The following is a 19,671-nucleotide window of genomic DNA, read 5'->3' as shown; positions in this document are numbered from 1 at the left end:
GTAATTTAATAAAAAAAAACAAAAAAAAAAGCGTAAGGTTTCACACATTACCAGTGTTTCATCAGGCATTGGAAGATTTCTTTCACATACGATGCTCATTAAATAAAAAATGGTCACAGTCACATGTTATAAAACAGCCAATGTTTGTGTCTTTCGGCTTTTCCCGGTTAGGGGTCACCACAGCGGAACTCCAGTCCAGTAATGATTGGCAGTTGATTTTTACGTACTGGCTTGCCAGGCCTGACGCACAACCTTCAACTAAGGTACGCCCATTCACGCATGTCTCCACGCAGAAGACGCTCTAGCTGAGAATCAAACCGGACAGCGTCTTACTGTGAGGCGACAACGCTACCGCAACACCACCACCACGGTTCTTATAAAACAGCCAATAAAAATACAATTTCAAGACAGATTTAATTGACACGGCTTCATTTAAACCGGGGTGTGGTCAGCTCTAACAGAGGAAATCCACCTATACTCTTTCTTCTCAGTTGAAGATACAATGTCGCCCCCTCTAATATTTTGTTTAAGAACAGTTAACACTGCAAACTTAAATCCATGGGCAACACCATTGCCCCTAGAATGCTTACATAAAGCATTTGTTCCTACACCTCTCCTAATATGACAGATGATGACATATCCATTCTTTTCTGATGAGGTCCTTTGTGTTTGAGGACGAAAGTACTTTAACAGTCGGATTAAAAATTTTAAAATCTTTTGGTCTTTCCTTGGTTGTTTCCTGTTTCACTGCACTTTTTTTTGTGCAGTATGCTCACAGTTCACAAGGTTGTTATACACCCAACAAAAGGACTACACAAAGTGTTTTAGATGCAGAAAGCTGAACCAAACTTTAACAACAAGCTGGGAAACACTTGTTACTGCTTTTTCAGTTTGTCCCCTCCGACCAACATTTTAAAAGTACAGTTAAAGGGAATGGAAAATTACACCAATCTTAACTGCTGATGGCACCACAAATTTATTGGAAGTACTTACCTCTATGGTATACGTCTGATCATGTTTGATAATATCACCCCTTTGCAACGTCCTTGTTAAACAGAACTCTGCAGAGCTGTCACCTGATCCTCTATGGCTGCTATGTGCGTAGCTCTCATCTCCTTGTGACTGGTCAACATCTGCTCCATCTTGTACTGGCTCACTATCCTCTTTGCCTGATGCCCTCTTCTTTTTCTTCGGTTTCTTCCGTGGACTCTGTCCATCAGCCTGTGCCTTTCGTTGCCTGAATTCAGCAAGCTGTGAAACACAGAATTTCATTAAGAAAAGGAACTATAATTTCAAACAAGTTGCTCAGAAACTTAGACTGATCAAGTCAAATGAAGGTATGGGGGGGAATAAAAAGACCACAAAGCTAATGCTTTTACACTGTAGAATTACGGTAACTAACAAGTTGAAAATGATGCTGTAAGCACACTGATTTTAATAAACCATATTATGTCACATGATATGACTTATTAAAGTCATTCTGCTTACAGAGGATTACAAATTGTATACATCAGCAAGCTAGACTCTACCTATACCAACTGAACATAGTTTTTAAAACATTTATAACTCATAAGAAAGCATTTCTTTCAACATTTGCATTTTTGTGTATATTTTGGAATACATTTTTTACAAGGGGATATATGTGGAAAAACGACAGAAAACTATTAAGTGATAAAGCCGCACATAAAGATAAAAACAAATAAGTTTTGTGGAACTATGCTAGTGCTACAGACCATAAATACAGTCTTGCTTACCTCTAAATGGTTCAGGATATTGCCAAAAAAAAAAAAAGGTACCAACAATCATGCATCTAAGTACATAAGGCAACAAGCGTACTACTCAGTGATTGCAGAAAGAACAAACTGCAAAAAAGAAAATAATAATAACCTTTTTCTCCCTTCCCCAAAAAGTTAAGTATAACATTTGTGCAATAAGATGAAAAAGTCGAATCTGGTTCTAGCTATTTACTATGTACCTGTTTTAATACCATAACTTAAAAGTTAAGTTCCAATTTTATTCTTACTTTTTAACTTCTTCACGTTACAATAAAATCATGATAATAATTCTGATTATTTATACACTTATAAGCACAGCTATACAAGTAGGTTGTGTTTATTGGCATGCTTCTACAACTAAACACAAATTCCAGAAAAAACACCAGAGTAAGCAGCAGTGTGTGCATGTGCGCATGTCTATATATATATATATATATATATATATAAACAAACATACACACACAGCCTGTGTTGATCAGGTCTCCAATCACAACTAACAAAGTACATGGAGTGGTATGGGATTCTGCACTGAAATTAGAGAAAAAGATAAACCTGTTAAGTGCCTCTCCAGTACAAAACTCAATATTAACAGAGTGCTTAAAAAAGCTAGTTAAGGACACCCTAAGCACTGTCAAGATCAGATCTTACTACAGGGACTAACAATGGACAGTGAACATGATGACGAAGAGTAGTAGAAATTCAAACAGCTTTTAAAAGCTGTTAGAACTTCACTCTGCCGCTGTTATAAGCAAAGTGTGGCAAGCTGTCTAAAAACATTTAAAAAAGGTTTTACCTTTTGCCAGGGAAGCACTTTGTTTTCTGCCTGCTGTACCTCTCAACTGTCTCTGACTGGCAAAATATCACTGATTTTCCGTAACATTTTTTCCCTGTCATTCGTAAAACTTCCAATTTTTGATAAATCACTGAAGACTGAGGTCAGTCAATAACGGCCAGACATCAGAGTTTCATTCTTCTTATTGTTGAGAAGATGCAAGTAGATGCAAAATTTGTTGTTCTATTAACTTAAGTGAATTAGAGCAGTACTTAAAAACTGTGCCTGATTTGTTTGTTTTTCCCCCATTATAATTTGGATTTGTCCAGAATTCTTAAACCAAGTGCTTTACCTTCTGCCACTATTCTTAGCACCATTTTCTGTGATCCATACAGGATGTTCAGTCTTAACAAGCTTGTCTTTTTCTTGTTTTTTGCGCTCTGTGAACTACATTATCTTATTTACCCATATAACTAATTAGATAATCTGATCCAGATGAAGCTTCTTCAACTACAAAACAGACCATGCACATGGACAATTCAGTACAGCCAAACAAACACATTTTTGGAAGTAGAAAAAAAATGTAAGTACGGAGAGAAAATCAAAACAATGTACAGAAAGCACGTGAATTCCAGATAAACATTACAGAGAACGCCACAGAGTGAAGCTGAGGCACCTGTGCACCATTAGACCTGTGGCATCAACTCATTTCACCTAAAGCAGGCATCAATGTAAGCAAACAATCTTAGAAGATGAAAGGTGGAACGACAACTTTCAAGCACTATTATAAGCATGCATGCCTGCTCGATGCAATGGCACTAAAAGGATTTTATACTTTTTTATTTATTTTTGATCAGTTACTTAGTAATGGACTATTTTCAGGAAACATCTACATTGGTATTCCCTTAAGATTCCAAAGAATACAGGTTCTGTCAGAGTGGAAAGATTTTGTACAGAAGGCATCTCGAAACAAGGTGCATGTAAAGACCCAAATGAAGTACAAACAAGTAATAAAAAATGTCTAGTAAGGAAAATAGTGGTGGTGAAGAAATAATCAAATGTTTATTTATTTATTATTATTTTTTTTACAGTGTGAAAGAATAAATGAATTTTGGGAGATGCTAAATGAAAATTTCAACAAATTAATAAATGTAAATATGGACAAAATATTTCGCTGGAATTATGAAGCTCTGTCAAAAGAAGAGCAGGACGTAGGGAAGTACAATAAAAAGTGACATAAAAAGTGGCAAAATGATGTTAAAAAAACACTGATCATAGCAGAAAGGATAAGAGAAAATGAAATAAAGAGAGAATACTATTCATAATTAAATTATGCAAATATGTACACGTTTCTTTGCCTACTTTAACTTAATTCAGAGATCTTGCTCAGAACACCTTTTCATTAATCTTTTGCATGCATGCCTCTGGCCTACATTACTCATATTCTCAAACTTTCATTGTTTGTTTTTCTTATCCGTTGTACCCATAATATTGTTTTCCTCTGTAATATTGTAAATTTGTCTCTATTCGTATGTATTTGTATGTCTGTTTGGGGCTTTTCCCCTCGGGTCTCCACTGAAAAAGGGTAATTCTTACCCAGCTGGACCAACCCGGTTAACAAATGCAAATAAATAAATAAATATTATGTCTTAAATGTGTTCCTTTGCTTACTGTTTATTCAGAGAGCAAAAAAATCTTTTAAGACAGAATACTATTTTACTTTGAATTAAGAATTTTTAGTAAAATGTGGATATCCTCTACCCTTTTTTGATCAGTGCTGTTGAAGCCTTTACATTTCCATCAGCCACCATCAACTCTCGCAGATGGAACCTCAGTTTAATACGTCATCCAAAAGATGACCCCTTATGAGTGCAGCACCTCTCCACCTTATTCTGCACTACACTCAGTACTGAAAGTAAATGAATCAATGTACTTGACATGGGGCAGAACCTACACCCTTACTATAATTTTATGGTATCAAAGGCAAGGTGAGCTACTAACACTGCACAAATACGGCTTCTCCCAAAGTTCATGGCTACCAGTTACAGACTGTGGGTGAGCTGGGGAGAAACTGCATGGCTGGTCTCATAGAAAACTGAGGCAATAGAGAAGCTAGCATTCAGCAAAGGCAGACCTCAATCATGCACTAGTCAGTCCGCTACTACTCAGCTAGGAAGATCATACAGCAGAAGCAATGTCTGAAAAGTCATTCAGTAAATAAGTTCTTTATGTAAGCTGAAGCAATCATCAGTAAAGGTGAAGAAGTTTAATTCATACAGCTCTCCTTCAAACAAAAAGTGCAAGCCCTGACATTTTTTATTGCACTTATAGAATGACAGCTACATTAACACAAAACTTTAAAGTGTGGATAAGTGCATGATACTGACAAACGGAGGTACACCTAGAGGCATGCCCAACATTTAGGATACTCTGTTAAAATACTCAAGAGATTTATTTTGATCAGGTTCACCACTGCCATGACAAAGTACAGTTGTGTACACTTACCATAAATGTAGATGTTTGAGTGTATTCACTGTTGCAGTCATCACATTTGGGTTATCTGCCAGCAGGTAGCCCTCAGCCTGCCTGAATACCAGAGTCTTCGGATTTCTGCATCTGATGCTGTCACTTCTTCCATGACGTCAGATCGTCAGGGGTATAAAACATGCAGCCAATGCCATTACATCAGTTTTTCTTGCCCCAGATGTCAGGTGCCCCCACAATAGGAAGCAATTATATGGTATGGAACACCCCCAGCAAAAAGGCATACACATGATATAATATATGCCAAACAAGGAGGAAAGGTAAAAGTCAAGAGAAGTCAGGGGGCTGGAGGGAGGGTAACCAGGACTGCAACAGTGAATACACTCGAGCATCTACATTTATGGTAAGTGTGCACAACTGTGCTATGTTCTTCATGTTTCACTGTTGCAGTCATCACATTTGGGTTGATTCCCAAAGCTAAGGAAGGGTGGAGGTAGTTAAAGAGCATTAGGGCTAGCAATAAGACCCTGTAAAACTGCTGTGGCAAATCCAGCTGTGGATTTAGAAAAGATAGGCAAGTGGTAATGCTTGGTGAAAGTATGTACAAAGCTGCAGGTTGCAGCTCCCATGACAACCCTGGTAGGGACTCCACTGAGAAATGCAGTAGAGATAGATGCAGCCCTAGTGGAATGTGTTCTTAACCCCTGTGGGGTAGGTTTTCCATGGTGTTTGTAGCAGAAATGGATGCAATGTGCTATCCATTTGGAAATGGTTTGCTTTGAAATGGCCTTCCCCTCTACTCCTGCAGCAAAGCTCACTAGCAGCTGGACAGGATTTTCTGAGAGGTTTAGTCCTGTCCAAATAGAATCTAAGCTGTCTGTGTACGTCTAGAGAATGTAGTATCCTATCCCCTTTATTCTGAGGATAAGGGAAATAGTAGGCAAATGAATGGACTGGTTTAGAGCCACACTAGACACCACCTTGGGCATGAAGGATGGATTAGTCCTGCAGGAAATCCTGTCCGTATGGAAGATAATGAAGGGTTCCACTGTCATGAGGGTCTGCAGTTCAGACACTCTTCTTGCTGAAGCGATGGTAAGAAGTAAAGCTGTTTTCCAAGAAAGGAATTTCAACTCTGCTGTAGCAGCTGGTTCAAAGGGGGGGAAGAGAGAGTTTTTCCAATACAAAGTTAAGGCCTCAGGCTGGAGTGGGAGCCCTTCTGGGTGGTCTTAAATTTTTGGTCCCTCTAAGGAATTGCTTTAGCAGGGGATGAGAGAAGAGGGGTGGGTCAGTATTATAATATGATGATATGGCAGAGGCATGAATCTTAACTGAAGAGAAAGATAGAGAAAGATAGGTACTTGTGGAGCATTTCTGTTAAATAATCTACAATATGAGGTAAGGTGGGCACCACTGTGCACATCCCCTGAGCCTGGCTCCAGGAACAGTATCTTTTCCACTTTTATGAATAGGAATTTCTAGTACTAGGCCTTTGCCTCAAGAATGACATCCAGCACCTGCTTACTGAGGATTGCTGGAGGTGATGTCAGGGAATTAGCCAGGCTGCAAGGTTCAGGGTTTGAAGCTGAGGGTGCAGAATCTGAACCGGCTGCTGGGACAGCAGGGAAGGGGTCTGAGGCAGGTTCCAAGGTTGTAGCACTGTCAGACTGTGCAAAAGGGGATACCAGTGTTGGCGTGGCCAGTCTGCTGCAATCAGTATTGTCCTTGGCTTGTCCTGTTTGATCTTTAGTAGAACTTTCGAGAGGAAAGGCAGAGGAGGAAAGGCATAAACTGAGAGGCTTTCCCAGGTAAAGGGCAGGGCATCCACTTTCCAAGCTTGACTGTGGGGAGTTCTGCTGCAGAATTTGTTCAACTGATAGTTCTGAGGGGAGGCACCTCGGCACCCGTAAAAAAAAAAAAAAAATCTACTGCCAATCATTAGCGGACCGGAGTTTCGCTGTGGTGACCCCTAACTGGGAAAAGCCGAAAGAAGAAGAACAGGGGAGGCAAACAGGTCTACCTCTGGAGTCCCCCATTTGTTCCTCAAGAGCTTGAATATTTGGGTTCCAGTTTCCATTCGTGTGGGTCAATGAGATTTCTGCTTAAGTCGTCTGCCAGTGAATTTAGCTTGCCTGGCAGGAATTGAGCTTGTAGGTTCACTTGGTAGCTCAAGGCGGTGTTCCACAGAGTCATGGCTAGTCTGCAGAGTGGGTAGGAATGGGTTCCCCCCTGCTTGTTTATGTACCACATAACTGTGGTGTTGTCTGTCTATACCAACAGTTGCCCTAGAATAATAAGGTCTCTGAAGGCTGTCACAGCATTATGTACAGCCGTTTCTTTTTGATTGATATGCAGGTGCATCTGTTTTGGGTTCCATTTGCCCTGAATGCACTGCCCTGCCATGCGAGCCCCCCATGCAAAGTCTGATGCATCTGTTGTTAGGGTTTGGGAGGCAGGGGGTAGAGTGAAAGGAAGTCCCTTGTTGTGGTAGCAGGCCTCTGCCCTTAGACAAGGGATAATAGGAATCATTGTTTCCAGGTCCTGAGAATGTTGACACCATAGGCTTTTTAGGTACCACTGAAGTTTCCTCATATACTATCTTGCATATGGAATTAGCAGAATGCAACAGGCCATGAACCCCAGGGCTTGCAGGAAAGTCCTTGTAGATAGCTGGGTTTTTGTGGCCAGTAGTCTGACGTAGGTTGTCAAATGAACTTGTTTCTCTGAAGTGAGGAATGCCATCTGGGAAGTTGTGTTCAAGCTTGCTCCCAGGAATACAATCTGTTGGCAGGGTAATAGGTGTGATTTCTTCTCGTTGATGGTGTACCCCAGTGAAGTTAGAAGTCTCTTTACAAATGCCAGGTGCTGCAATAGCAAGTCCTGACTCTCTGCCTGAATCAGGCAATCATCCAAATATGGGTAAATTTGAATATTTCTCTGCCTGCAAAATGCAATGGCAGGAGCTAGGCACTTTGTAAATACCCTGGGTGCAGTAGATAAGCCAAAGGGCAGAGCAGAGAACTGATAGTGCATGCAGCCTGCCCTGAAGCGTAGGAATTTTCTGCAGGATTCCCTTATTGGGTTGTGCAGGTAAGCTTCTTTTAAGTCTAGAGTTGCCAGCCAGGCATCCTTGGCTAGCATAGGAAGAAGCTGCTGAAGAGTTAGCATTTTGAATTTTGGAATCACCAGAAAGGTGTTGAGACTAGAAAGGTCCAGGATAGGACGCCAGGAGTTTTCTTTTCTGGGAACCAGGAACAGCTTTGAATAAAAACCTTGTCCCCTTTGTTCTGCTGGAACAGGTTGGATAGCCCTGATACTGAGGAGAGAGACCGCTTGTTTTTGGGCCTCCACCCACTGGTTTGGGGGAAGGTCTGGCCATCCACTTAGGGTTGGGAGTGAGTGGAAGTGGAATCTGTATCCTAGGGAAACTATGTTTAAAACCCATTTGTCTTGGGTAATGAGTTCCCAGTTTTTTGCATGGAGGGCGAGCTTTCCTCCTAAGGGAGCAAGTAGTTGAGCAAGGCTTGGTAGGGGTAAGGATAAGTCATTGTGCTGTTTTCCCATAGGGGGAGGCTTACTACTCCCTGTTTTGGAAGTGGGGGCCCCCCACTGCTTAGATCTGTGCATAGCCTGAGAATGAATTCTTGGTGGTCTGCTGCTCCTGGATTTGGACTGAGAAGGCCTGGAAAGGACCAGTTCTCTGAAGGCCAATGCCTACTGAATCTAGGTGGCTGTACTTGTAAGAAATCTTTAACAGTTTGCATAGATTTAGCTTTTTTGAGGACTTCTTCTGCTTTGTTGCCAAAAAGGCACTCTTGGTGTAAGGGTGCATCCAGTAATTTAGCTTTAACATGATCTGGCAAGTTTTGTTCCTTAAGCCAAGCATGCCTTCTAAGTGCAGACCCTGTGACAGCAGCCCTTCAAGATGCTTCTAAAGCATCAAAACCACACTGCAGAGTATGTTTACCTACTTGGTCAGCAGAATGTATTAACTCTTGTAAATCTTTGTGCTCAACACAGTCAGGAATCAACATCATTTTCTGTTTAATTAAGCTCATAACATGCTGCTGCTTTAACATATGAAACTGGCAATTTAAAGCCCTAATGGCCAAAGTGGCAAAAGTATATACCTTCTTATCCCATCTGTCTAAAGCTCTAGAATCCCTATCAGAAGGGATAGGATTTTTGGCAGTGGTAGCATTAATGCCTTTTGGTCCTTCGGAAATGGTCTCTGGATCTGCAGTAGGATTCTTGAAAAGGAATTTGAGAGAGTTAGGTACTTTGTAGTACCGGTCAAGTTTCCTGGGAGCTGGACTCAAAGTATCTGGGGTAAGGCTAGAGTCCAAGAAAACATCATCTACAATCTCCAGAACAGGAGGGATAGCTAGAGGTCTGTGTTGAGGCAGGTTTAAAAATTCGCTAAGTCTCTTTTTGGATTGAGAACAGTCCTGGCTTTCCCAGCGGAAATCCTCCCTAAGGGTATGCAAAGTTTCAACAAAAGAAAAACTTCTGGAGGGGAAGCAGAGGGAATGGAATCCTCTGCATCAGAATCCTCATAAGTAAATAAGGGTAAATCCTGGTAGTCAGAAGAAACAGAGATATCAGATTCCTGATCAGAAGAATCGGAAAGAAAATCAGTTCTAGGTCTCTTAGAGGGGGAAGTCTGACTTCCCCTAATTAAGGTAATAAGGTCTTCACCATTCGAATCATTTGTTTTTGAGGCATATGGGCCTGAGAATGCGCTTTGGTCATCAGGTTTCTAGGCTTAGTGAGAGCTTTAGGCCTGAGGAAATTCAGTATTTTTAGCTTGAAACAAAGTTGTCGGCTTGATATGAAAATCAGTAGGCCTAAATACATACTCAGAAGCCGGTGTCTGCACAGCGGCTCCGGACGGCTCCGGACCCATCCAAGGTAGAGACATCCACAGGTTCCATAGTCGAAGAAGCATCTCGCGGCATACCGGACTCTGAATGGGTCTCAGTAGAGGCCTGCGAATCTGTATTAGCGGGTATCAGGGGCTGTGAAAGCACCTCACTGAGTACCGGCAGACTGGTGACTAGCTTATCAGAAGCATCGTCGGCAGTTCTGGACCTATGGGGTCTGTCTCTGTCTTTATCCTTACGTTTTTTCGGAGATCGGTAGTCGGATGGCTTAATGAAGCCATTTCAGAGTATGGAGATCAAGACCAAAATTATTTAGCTACAAAAATAGCCCGATGACGAATAGTTCGGGCGTTGAACAAGGCACAAAACTGACAGCGAGGGATGTCGTGGTCAGGGCCTAAACAGGTGACGCAGTAAGAATGAAAATCTCTATGAGGTATTTGCTTCCAACAGGCAAGACAATTATTAATTTTTTCTGACATTGGTTATAGCAAGAAAAAAGGATCCCCAATGGGGTACTTATCTTTTTGAAGACTTCAGGTCTGAAACTCAAAAACGAAAATTTCAGGACTCAGCCGACCGGCACTTGCAAACTGCTTTTGCTTCGGGCACTGCATGGCAAGAAAGGCTGATGTAATGGTGTCGGCTGCATGTTTTATACTCCTGACGACCTGACGTCATGGAAGAAGTGACAGCATCCGACACACAAATCTGAAGACTCTGGTATTCAGGCCAGCTGAGGGCTACCTGCAGACAGATAACCCAAATGTGATGACTGCAACAGTGAAACACGAACGTCACAAACTGCACTACTGGGCTGGACCCAGGGCTACAAGGATGGAATAAATATCCACAGGCCACACCTTCTTCCTCAGGAACAGATTGTGGTGATTCTCCACTTGAGGGGCATTCGCTGTGACTGATCATGGGTTAACCATGGTAGTATAAAGGGATGTGGCTGGATGAAGACTGTTCTGGCACATTAAGCCAACAGCATACCACACACATCCATAGGCTGTGGGCAGCTGGGGCATTAAAAGAAGCTGCAATATAGTCCTAGCTATCTCCTCTCATATGCAGAAGGAGGAAGAAACAAGTACATGGCCTTGGGAGTAATTTGATGGTCAGTGGGATTGTGGAGCTAAATATGTAAAAAGTAACCAAGTAAATAAATAATTAAAACACTAGTTTTTAAAATCCTTCACTGTCAACATCACATGGAATTCTGAAGCAATGCAATTCTGATTATTTGCACTTTAGCATTCTGACCACAGTGGTTACTAGTTGCTTGCAAAAAATGTTTTGCAAATTGTATTTTACACAACTGAGAAGCACAATTAAATGTCCAAGCAAATCAAATTTCTTCCTGCTTATTTCATGAATATTTACAGCAGTAAATTCCATTTTTAAACTTCATTTATTCATTAACTTTCTGATGTACTGAAGTGACACCCCGACCCCATGTGCAAAAATGGGAAAAGGGGTTGAGGATGGATGGATGGATCTACTTTATTCATTTCAGATTCATGGTATTCAGTACATGCAGTGTAGTGAAACAGGCCAGTATCCTATTCCCAGATATCATACAATGGACGATTTGCAGGACGGGCAAGTCATTCACAGTCCATCATTAGGATGCTGGAGAAAACCAAAGCACTCATTAAAAGCACATATGGACATGGGGGCGGGGCATACACGCTCTGCAGAAGTAGTACCACAGCTGGGAAGTGAAACTGAGAACCAAGCACTGTGGGGCATAAACGCTTACGATGACACTGTACTAACCTCACTTTATTTGTTTTATACAAAATGTTGTTTAAAAAAGGGACTATTCAGAGGCCAAGTTTTAGTTATTTCAATTTTTAATTAAAAAGTAGAATAATTTTAAACCAGGTAACTATTTTGAGGAAGAAAATGTCAAAAGGGATGAGTAAAAGCACTGACAGATGCTTAACTATACAAGAAGCACTACACATTGTAATGAAAATGAATAAAGAAAGCTCAGCTTGTTGAATGCCCTAGCATAACACAAGGCCATATTATCTATTTATAACTAAAAAAGTTAAAAATAATTTTACCCAAAGAGCCACAAAACCTCTGTCATGCCACATGCAGGATTTTAACGTCCTTTTCGAGGATGCTGAACTGTACTTCGGACATGCAAACACTTTTCTTTGTGCTTATCTTCCGTGCTCCTTCCCAACCAGGTTACAATATCAGTTGATCAGTAGAATGCTGGTTTAGGGCTGGATTCGGGAAGCCTTATGTTTAGCCATGCCTCAGTGCAAGTTACTATGTTTGACTACAATTCACAAAACAGGAATCATCAAGGGCAAGCTGTATATATTCACTGGCTCTCTGTGGGCATAAGCAGAATCCAAAAATAGAGAGAGTCAGTACTAAGTTACAGACAGCACTGTGGCCTGCCAGAATACACAAAGATTAGTAACACACTCCTGTGCGTTACTGTGGCTATAGTGAGTTTTCAGCCATCTCTCCAGAAGCTCAGTGAGGGCAACACCCAGTTTCATGTCAGGCCCATATCATGGTGCTAGGGGGGCGGGCAGCATCAAGTCCAGAAATTAACTACTCATGAAGGCTCTGAATAACCAAGCCTCACTTAACAGATCTTCCACCTCCATGGCACAAAGAAATAAAGTCCAATGACTCATATGATCAAGGAATCAACCAAAGGGGTAGCACAGAAAGCAGCGCTGTGTAAAATCTTACCATAACAGGAGATGTCTTTCTCTTCACTGTTTATTTTTTTATTTTTTATTTTTATTTTATTTTTGTTAACCGGGAAAGTCCGACTGGACACAGGTCCATTTTCAGTGGAGGCCCGGGGAGAAAAACTCCATGATACAATACAATATTAGATTAAAACAGTACAAAGCAATTCTTAACATTTATAAGTAGTACAGAGGACCATTTACATGGCATGTGATAACTCTAGTAGAATATACAGTCAGTACTCTAGTAGAATATACAATTAGTACAAATAATACAAATATATATATACACATTTTTTTTCTTTTTTTTTTTTTTTTGTAGAAATATTAGTAAATATAAAGTTGTAATACATTTATGCTTTAGTATAACCGAGAAGTAAATAAATGCCCATAGTGGCATAAAATAGGATAAAGGTATAGGTAGGATGAGAGTAAGCTAAGCTCTGTTAGGTATTGTGTTAGTCTAGAAACGGACTAGAAACTGTTGCAGTATTCCTAATTGAAGGGATCTCCTGCTAAGGATAGTCCAACATCCAGCCAGTATACCAAAACCTTTAATACTTACAGGTGCCATATGCCATATGTAAACTCCCTGCTCAGGGGTAGGACATAAAACTGAAGTATGGACACACACGCTCTCAGAACTGAAAAAGCCCAGGAAGGAGAAATGGGGGAAAAGCCCCTTGGCCAGGATGGCAAGAAGGAAAAGGTTAGCAGAAAGGGCAGGAGGCAGGGAGCAAATACTACAACAGTGAAGAAAAGGACATCTACTGTTATGGTAAGGCTTTACACAAATGCACTATGTCCATCCATGTCACTGTTGCAGTAATCCTAACTGAAGGAAGAGTACAAAAGCTCAAGAAGAAACCTGGGAGGAGGAAGACAATGAAGAGCCCTCCAGAAATCCATGTAGGATAGCCTTGGCAAAGCCAGCTCTTGCCCTGGAAATAACATCCAACTTAAGCTTAGGGAAGGTATGAACACAGGACCAAGTAGCAGCTTCAAACATGGAATTGGTATCCAGCCCCGTGTAAAAAGCACTAGAGGAGGAAACAGAACTGACAGAAAGTACAGTTTTGTACCTACCATAAATGTAGATGTTCGAGTACTAATACAGCTGCAGTAATCACAGATGGGTTTTCAGCCGTCAGGCGGTCCCTCGGTCGGCCGAATTCCAAAGTCTTGGTCTGGCGTCGGTTGTCGTCGCTTACTCTTCTGACGTCAGTGAGGCCAGAATATACAAGACACAGCCGACGCCATGTTCTTCAGTCTTTCTTGCCCCAGATGTCAGGTGCCCCCAAAAGGAAGGCAATACATAAATAATGCTCATCTACATATACAAGCAATGCAATGTAATCCAAAAACAGTGTAAGCAAGCAAATAAAACATAGCAGGATAACCCAGTCAGGTAGTATGAAGAGGTTGTTAGGCCCTATGCCTTTACCAAGTGGGGAAGGAGGGAGGGAAACCTGTACTGCAGCTGTATTAGCACTCGAACATCTACATTTATGGTAGGTACAAAACTGTACTATGTTCATCGTGCATACAGCTGCAGTAATCACAGATGGGTAGAGTCCCAAAGCTATGCATAGGGTGGTAGGTACTAGGAGGAACTGGGATGAGCCAGAATGCCCTGCAAAACAGCAGTGGCAAAGCCTGCTCTTGTTCTGGAATATAAGGGCAGGTGGTAGTGTTTTGTGAAGGTATGTACAGAACTCCAAGTGGCTGCCTCCAAAATATCTTTGGTAGGAACACCTCTGAGGAAGGCTGTAGAGGTGGCTGTGGCCCTGGTGGAGTGAGATCTGATACCTGTAAGAACAGATTTCCCATGATAGGAATAACAAAACCGTATGCAGTGGCCAATCCACTTGGAAATGGTCTGCTTGGTAACTGGTTTCCCTTGAGCCCCTACAGCATAAGACACAAAAAGTTGTTCTGATTTCCTGAAGGACTTTGTTCTGTCCAAATAATAACATAGCTGCCTATGGATGTCTAAAGAGTGCAGCAGCCTTTCCCCTTTGTTTTGAGGATTAGGATAAAAGGTAGGTAGGTGTATGGCTTGATTTAAGGCTACTCTGGATACCACTTTTGGCATAAAAGATGGGTTGGTATGAAGGGAAACCCTGTCCTGATGGAAGATGAGGAAGGGCTGCACCGCCATGAGGGCCTGTAGTTCAGAAACCCTACGAGCTGAAGTGATGGCCAGAAGGAAGGCTGTTTTCCAGGACAAATATTGCAAATCTGTTGAGGCAGCTGGTTCAAAAGGAGGCAATGTTAATTTTTATAGTATGTAATTAAGGTCCCAGGCTGGTATTGGTTGCTTCCTTGGAGGTCTTATATTCGTAGCCCCTCTGAGGAACTGTCGTAAGAGTGGGTGAGAAAATAAAGGGGGATCCGTGTTGAATTCTGCAGAAATGGCTGAGGCATGTATTTTTATGGAAGAAAATGAAAGTCCACTGTTCAGCAGCTCAGCAAGATACTGTAATACCTGAGACAAGTTCAGTTTTATAGGGTCCTGGCCTCTTTTCTCATTCCAAGAGCATAACCGCTTCCATTTTGCGGAATAAGCTTTTCTAGTAGATGGTCTTCTGGCCTCCAAAATGACATCCTGCACCTCCGTGGAGAGTAGGGTCTGTTGTGGTGTTAAGGAATTTTCCATGCAGCGAGGTTGAGTGTTTTCAGCTGACTGTGAAGAGTTTTGTAGTTGTGCTGAGTCAGCAGAAGAGGCATTAGAGGCAGGGACCAGGGAGGAGTATGTGTTAGGCTCCTCAGGAGTGGATACCAGTGTTGTCTTGGCCAATCTGGAGCAATCAGTATCATCCTTGCTTTGTCTGTTCTTGCTTTCAAAAGCACCTTGGGCAGGAGAGGCAGAGGTGGGAATGCGTAAACTGTCCATGCTGTCCAACTGAATGAAAGGGCGTCCACTCTCCAGGCCTTTGGATGAAAAGTCCTTGAACAAAACTTTTTCAATTGATGGTTCCTGTGGGAGGCAAAAAGATCTATGCCTGGCCTCCCCCACGCTTGGATTATTTCTGTAAACACCTGAGGATGTAACTTCCATTCATGTGGATCTGTCATATTTCTGCTTAGAGTGTCTGCCAGTGTGTTTTCCAGTCCTGGCAAGTACTGTGATTGAAGTTTGATTTGTCTTTCCAGAGCCAAGTTCCAAAGAGTCATGGCTAGTCTGCACAAGGGGTATGAGTGTGTTCCTCCTTGTTTGTTTATGTACCACATTACTGTGGTGTTGTCTGTTCTTATCAGTAATTGTCCTGGATGCAGGAAGTCCTTGAAAGCTGTAATTGCATTTATTACTGCTAGCATTTCTTTTTGATTGATGTGAAAGTGCTTTTCCTTTTGGAACCATCTGCCCTGAATGCACCTGTCCTTCATGTGCGCCCCCCAGGTGTAATCTGAGGCGTCTGTGGTTATGACTTGTTTTGCTTGAGGCTTGCAGAATGGAAGGCCTGTGTTTACTTGACATGCTTGGGCCCACCATAGAAATTCCTTTTGCAAACATGGAATTATTGGTATAATTGCTTCCAAACTGTGACTGTGTTGAGACCATAGATTTTTTAGGTACCATTGAAGTTTCCTCATATGCAGCTTTGCACATGGGATTAGAAGAATGCAAGATGCCATGAATCCCAGAGCCTGCAGGATTTTCCTTGCAGTAAGCCTGGTACTTTTTGCTAGTGTTCTGAAGTACTGAGATAGTTGCCCCTGTTTTTCTGGCGTAAGATATGCCATCTGGGTGTTTGTGTCCAAGTTGGCACCCTGGAAGGTTATTTTCTGAGATGGTGTTAACCTTGATTTCTCTTTGTTGATTGTATATCCCAGAGAAAGCAGTAACCGTGTCACATATGCCAGATGTTCCAGAAGTATGCGTTTGCTGTCTGCTTGGATCAGGCAGTCGTCCAGATAAGGGTAAATTTGTATCCCTTGAAGTCTACAGTAGGCGATCACTGATGCCAGGCACTTTGTGAATACTCTGGGCGCAGTAGATAAGCCAAAGGGCAATGCAGAGAATTGATAGTGGATTGAACCTGCAAGAAATCTGAGGTATCTTCTGCAGCTTTGTCTGATTGGGACATGCAGGTATGCCTCCTTGAGGTCCAATGTTACCAGCCAAAACTCCTTGCCCAGCATGGGAAGAAGTTGCTGTAATGTGAGCATCTTGAATTTTGGTGCAGTAGAAATGTGTTTAGGATGGATAAGTCCAAAATGGGTCTCCAGTCGGTTCCTTTCCTTGGTACCAGAAAAAGTCTTGAATAAAAACCTTGACCTTGTTGGTGCGTAGGTACCTTTTGAATAACTTTCATGTTTATGAGCTTTGAAATTTGCAGTTGTGCCTCTGCCCTTTGATTTTGTGGCAGGTTTGGCATGCCTCTCATTTTTGGAAGAGTGTGAAATTGAAATTTGTAGCCTCTGTTTATAATGTCCAGTATCCATTTGTCTGTTGTGACAATATGCCAATTGCTTGCAAATAATGCTAGTTTCCCTCCCAAAGGTGCTGCCAGCTGAAACTTGCTTGGCATGGAAATGAGGGAGTCATTGTGTTTGCTTCCTGTATTGTTGTGCACTGTCTTCCCCAACTCTTGGTGCTGGAGTTTGCCATTGTCTGCCTCTATATGATCCTTGTGATTGCCCTCTGCCCCTTGTGCGTCTGTATCTACCTCTTTGGGGCTTGTCAGTGGCTGGAAAGGACCAGTTTTTTGAGGGCCAATTCCTGCTAAAACGTGGTGGTTGGACCTGTAAGAAAGCTTTGATAGTTTGCATTGATTTGGCTTTTTCTTCCATTTTCCGTAGTATCTCCTCAGCATTAGTACCAAATAGTACATCCTTTTGTAAAGGAGCATCAAGAAGTTTAGCTTTCACATGATCAAGCAAATTTTGTTCCCTAAGCCAGGCATGTCTGCGAATGACTGATCCTGTAGCAGCTGCTCTACTGGAAGCCTCTAGGGCATCGTAACCACATTGTAAGGTGTGTTTACCCACTTGCTCCGCACTATGCATCATATCCTGTAACTCTTTTAAATCTGGTTGTTCAGGTTGAGACATTTTGTTCCTTAATTGTGATAACAGGTACTGTTGATATTTAATCATATGAAACTGACAGTTTAAGGCCCTCATGGCTAGGGTGGCCGAGGTATATACCTTTTTACCCCACCTTTCTAAAGATCTGGATTCCCTTTCTGCAGGAAGTGGATTCTTGGCAGTGGAGGCCTTCAATCCCTTGGGGCCTTGTGAAATGGTTTCAGGGTCAGCATTATGGCCTTTGAAGAGAAATTGGTGAGAGCTGGGTACTCTGTAATACCTATCAGGTTTGACTGGCGCAGGAGGCAGAGAATCAGGGTTAAGACAAGCCTCCGAATAGACATCATCCAGTATGTCCAGAACAGGGGGTATAGCCAGAGGTCTGTGTTGAGGTAACCAAAGAAATTCCCTAAGTCTTTTCTTGGAATCTGAAAGTCTTGGCCTTCCCAATGGAAGTGTTCCCTCAAGGTGTGCAAGGTTTCCCCAAAGGAAAAATCCGCAGGAGGGGATACCGAAGGAATGGACTGTTCTGCATCCGAATCCTCAAAAGGAGAGTAAGAGTGTTCCTCTGCATCAGAATGATCTGATAAAATGGATCCCTGATCAGAGGAGGGAGAATCTTCCTCCACTCTGGGTCTCTTGTCAGGAGGGGGATGAGAACCTCTGATAAGAGTAATTAAATCCTCAGCCATTTTTAGCATCTGTTTTTTAGGCATGGGTCCTGAAGATGGGCCCTGTGCAACAGGTCTCGTGGGATGCCTGGCTGCTTTGGATTTAGTAAAGGCCTTAATTGAAAAGGAAGATGAGGGCCTAAAAACACCATGGGTAGAGGTGGACCTGTCCACATTAGTAGGCTCTACATTAGCCGGGGCTTCGGTAGTAGTCTGGGAAAGGGCCGAGGACCCAGCAGTCTCGGGTACAGAAGACACCGTCAAAGGAGAGTCGTCGGTAGTCAGGGACTGCAAAGGCGTCTCGCTGAGAACCGGACCACGTGTAGCCTGTTTGGTGGTGTCGGCGGGACCGCGGCCTCGCGTGTCGGTCCTTTTCCTTGCGTTTTTGGACAAAACGGTAGTCGGAGTATCCGACGACATTTTATAATCAAAAGCTTTACCAAAGTAGTGTTGGGCGAACTCCGCCCGGCGCTTAATAGTGCGTTTATTGAAGGTAGCGCAAAAGCGACAGCCCGAGACGTCGTGGTCTGGGCCCAAACAAGGTATGCAAAGGGAATGGAAATCCTTATGCGGTATTTGCTTCCCACAAGAAATACAATTATTAACTTTTTCTGACATCGGTCTGAGGCAAGAAAAGTTTCCCCAACGGGGTACTTAGCTTTAATGAAGACTTCGGTTTCCAATTTTTTTCGTAATTCAGGAGCTGGCCGACCGGCACTTGCGAACTGCTTCTGCTTCGGGCACCACACGGCAAAAAAGACTGAAGAACATGGCGTCGGCTGTGTCTTATATACTCTGGCCTCACTGACGTCAGAAGAGTAAGCGACGACAACCGACGCCGGACCAAGACTTTGGAATTCGGCTGACCGAGGGACCGCCTGATGGCTGAAAACCCATCTGTGATTACTGCAGCTGTATGCACGATGAACATCTGATAGAACGGGCTTTTACTGAGGAGGAAACAGGAAAGACATTTACCATGAAAAATAACTAAAAGAAATGGCTTTAGAAAAGAGACAGCCTGCTTAGAAACAGCTAAACCAAAAGACCAGGGATGAAAGGAAAAAAAAGCTGCTCAGATTTCTGAATAACTTTAGTTTTATCCAAAAAACATCTGAGCTGTTTATGCAAATCAAAGGTGCGAAAAACTTTCTCAATGGCAAACTGCAGAGAAGGAAGAAAGGAAGGCAAATTAATAGACTGATTAACGGACAACGGACTGAATATCTTGGGCATAAAAGAAGGGTTAATACAAAGAGATACCCTGTCTATGTGCAAAACTAGGAAAGGAGGAACAGCCATAAGACATAGGAACCTAAA

General features: G+C 42.3%; 1 protein-coding gene across 4 annotated transcripts in view; it reads right to left on the bottom strand.

The window, feature by feature from the left end:
- Nucleotides 1-19,671, bottom strand: part of AKAP9 (A-kinase anchoring protein 9) — a 3,155,794-nt gene that overhangs the window by 2,623,484 nt on the left and 512,639 nt on the right. For all 4 annotated transcript variants that reach the window (XM_044067665.1, XM_044067666.1, XM_044067667.1 and 1 more), the window contains exon 3: nt 994-1,251. In XM_044067665.1, coding sequence (XP_043923600.1) covers nt 994-1,251 — 258 coding nt within the window. The remainder of the gene's footprint in view (nt 1-993; nt 1,252-19,671) is intronic.

The sequence above is a fragment of the Protopterus annectens genome, chromosome 3.part1 (genome assembly GCF_019279795.1).
Source record: "Protopterus annectens isolate FY-2018-M chromosome 3.part1, PAN1.0, whole genome shotgun sequence".
In the NCBI taxonomy this organism is placed as follows: Eukaryota; Metazoa; Chordata; order Ceratodontiformes; family Protopteridae; genus Protopterus; species Protopterus annectens.
The sequence above is the reverse complement of the archived record's forward strand: the minus strand, read 5'-3'. Positions and strand labels throughout refer to the sequence as shown.